This window comes from Rattus rattus, chromosome 5, assembly GCF_011064425.1.
Source record: "Rattus rattus isolate New Zealand chromosome 5, Rrattus_CSIRO_v1, whole genome shotgun sequence".
NCBI lineage: Eukaryota > Metazoa > Chordata > Mammalia > Rodentia > Muridae > Rattus > Rattus rattus.
The window spans coordinates 62,500,616-62,503,073 of record NC_046158.1 but is presented as its reverse complement, the minus strand read 5'-3'; the positions used below and the strand labels follow the sequence as shown (position 1 = coordinate 62,503,073).

Below are 2,458 nucleotides of genomic sequence, written 5' to 3'. Positions count from 1 at the left end.
AGAAAACAGGACAAGAACTCAAAAGATAAGTTACTCTTCAAGTTTCAGGGTTCTTTACCCTTAAAAGCCCAGCAGGGAAGAAGGCACTGAGTATAGGCAGGAAGGTTTGAGGGGGAGGAACCCACTAGAAGAGAAAGAGTTAGCGCTAGAAAGTGAGTAGCTGACAGAAACAATTTCTGCAGCAGAGAAAACCAAGAGGGGGACTAGAGGGCTGAGCAAACAGAAAGAAACAAATTGGGTCAGGACTCACACTTCAACACTTTAGGGTCCATATAACCTTGACCCATTTACAACAAACAAAGTGACTGAGGTTTCAAGAAGTTAAGAGACTTGTGCAAGGTCAACCTCAGAAGTATGAACAGCTGAGCTGTTTGCAAGGCTCCATCCCTTTCCACTAAGCCACAAACGTGAGAAGAGAGGAGCAAGGCAGAGAGCTTGGAGGTGAGCAGAGAAGGGAATGCAGAGTCCAGGAGAAGCCATGCTACCTGGTTCTCAGAGCGTGAGGATGAAATTTGGGTCAGGCCCCGAGGCACCGGGCTTCCCTCTGGTTCCAGCCCTAGTCCACAAGGGTCTCTTGGCTATAGGGGATAGATTTCTCATGCATCGGTTCTCCTCCCTTGCACATGTTGGGGCCGGGGCCCTGGCTGTGCCCAGAAGAATAACTGGCAGATTTCTCCGCACTGCTGCTGTGAGGGCTGCCTTTGCACCCGCTCTGGTCACAGCAGAGCATGGAGGTGCAGGCTCGGCGAAATCGGGGGTCAAAGAAGGCATAGAGGAAGGGGTTGAGGCAGCTGTTGACGTAACTGATGCAGGTGCAATAGGGAAAGACATTCATGAGGAAGCTGTCAAAGTCACAGGGCCAGTGCAGCAAATTGCCCAGCATGTAGAGAGTCTTCACCAGGTGGTAAGGCATCCAGCACAGGGCAAAGGTCACCACCAGCACCACGATGATGCTCAGCAGCCGGCGCCTCTTCCGCAGGCCCTCGATGCGCTCCTTTCGGAAATGGCCAGCGATGGTTTGGGCAATGAAGAAGTAACAGGTCAGCATGATGATGAAGGGCACCACAAAGCCCACAGCAGTGGAGGACACCCCAAGGCCCACCTCCCAGGCCCACTCTGAGTTTGAAGTGGCCACCATAGAATAGTCCATGTAGCACTGGGTCTTGGTGCTGTTTTCTGGGATGTCAGTGGAACGGAACACCATGACGGGCACAGCTAGAAGGGCAGCCAGCACCCACAAGACTGCTGTGGCCACGGCCCCGCTGACTCGCAGCCTTAGTCGAGCGTTGGCCACTGGCCTGACAATGGCCAGGTATCGGTCAAAGCTGAGGCCGGTGAGGCAAAAGACACTGGCGTACATGTTGACAAAGATGAGGTAGCTGCTGAGCTTGCAAGAGAAGGTTCCAAAAGGCCAGTCAAACTCCCGGTAGGTATAAGTGGCCCACAGTGGCAAAGTCACCACAAAGGTCAAGTCAGCCACTGCCAGGCTGGCAATGAAGATGTCAGCTGAGCGTCTCTTTTCACGGCTGCTCCAAAACACGGTCCAGAGCACCAGGCCATTGCCTGTGGTGCCTAGAAGGAAAACCAGAATGTAGATGGCCGGGATGAGAGCTCCAGAGGGCGTCCAGTCTGCGTAGTCACATTCAGACTGGTTGTCAGCCCCGTAGTAGTTGTAACCATCATCTTCCATGGTGGTGAATGGAAGGAAGTCGGGCAGTGAGTCCCAGGGACACCAGCTCCAAAGTTATCTCACCAACTCAGCAAGCACCCTGGAGGCTTGGCTCAAACCTCAGAGTGAGCGGTCTGAGGGTGCTTAGAGCCCTTCCCGGCATGCAGAACGAGCCTCTCTGGGAGCTCAGACCCAGCAGGATGTGCTTCTCAGGCAGCTGCACCTCTACCTTCCTGGTCCTAGCCCAGCTCAGCTAAGACACTTCCTTGCACCCTCCTGAGTCTCTGTCTCCTCCTAAAAACTCCACACTCTCTCCTCCCACCCCCAGGCTAACCCCTCCCTCTCTAGTGAGTCTTAAGATCTTTAAGTCACAGCCCACTTTTTTTTCCTTCTTGCCACTGGGTAAGTAGACTAAATTGACCCCTACTGTGCTGGGCTGACAATTATCTGTGTTTGGCCAGCCTGCAACTCCTCCTGGTCCCACCTCCTCTCTCTAGCTGCTACCAGCCTTCACTCCAGACTCTTCACTCTGGTTCCCTCTGGCCACCACTTCATGCCTGCCTTTTTTTGGGGGGGGAGGGGTATCTATCCCCGTCCTCAGTATTCACCCTCCTGTTCTCACCCTCTCCCAACCCTTCTAAATGAGACAAATTATGCAGATTGAAATCCAGTTTGACCTAAATCCAGGACAAGCCCCAGGCAGAGAGGGTGTGATATTTCACAGGGGTGTCCCAGCATCTGGATGGTCCCTGTTGACCCTGCACTCCCACCCCACCCCCACCCAGATGA

The 2,458-nt window shown here is 53.7% G+C and overlaps 1 protein-coding gene across 1 annotated transcript; it reads right to left on the bottom strand.

The window, feature by feature from the left end:
• Window positions 1-320: 320 nt before the first annotated feature.
• Aplnr (apelin receptor) lies at window positions 321-1,804 on the bottom strand. The gene has a single exon (XM_032901984.1). The coding sequence runs from the start codon at window positions 1,688-1,690 to the stop codon at window positions 557-559; it is 1,134 nt and encodes a 377-aa protein (XP_032757875.1). The 5' UTR covers window positions 1,691-1,804; the 3' UTR covers window positions 321-556.
• Window positions 1,805-2,458: the final 654 nt, after the last annotated feature.

What these genes read in the sequence shown, in the direction of transcription:
- Aplnr (XM_032901984.1), bottom strand. Translation starts at nt 1,690, where the DNA reads ATGGAAGATGATGGTTACAACTACTACGGGGCTGACAACCAGTCTGAA.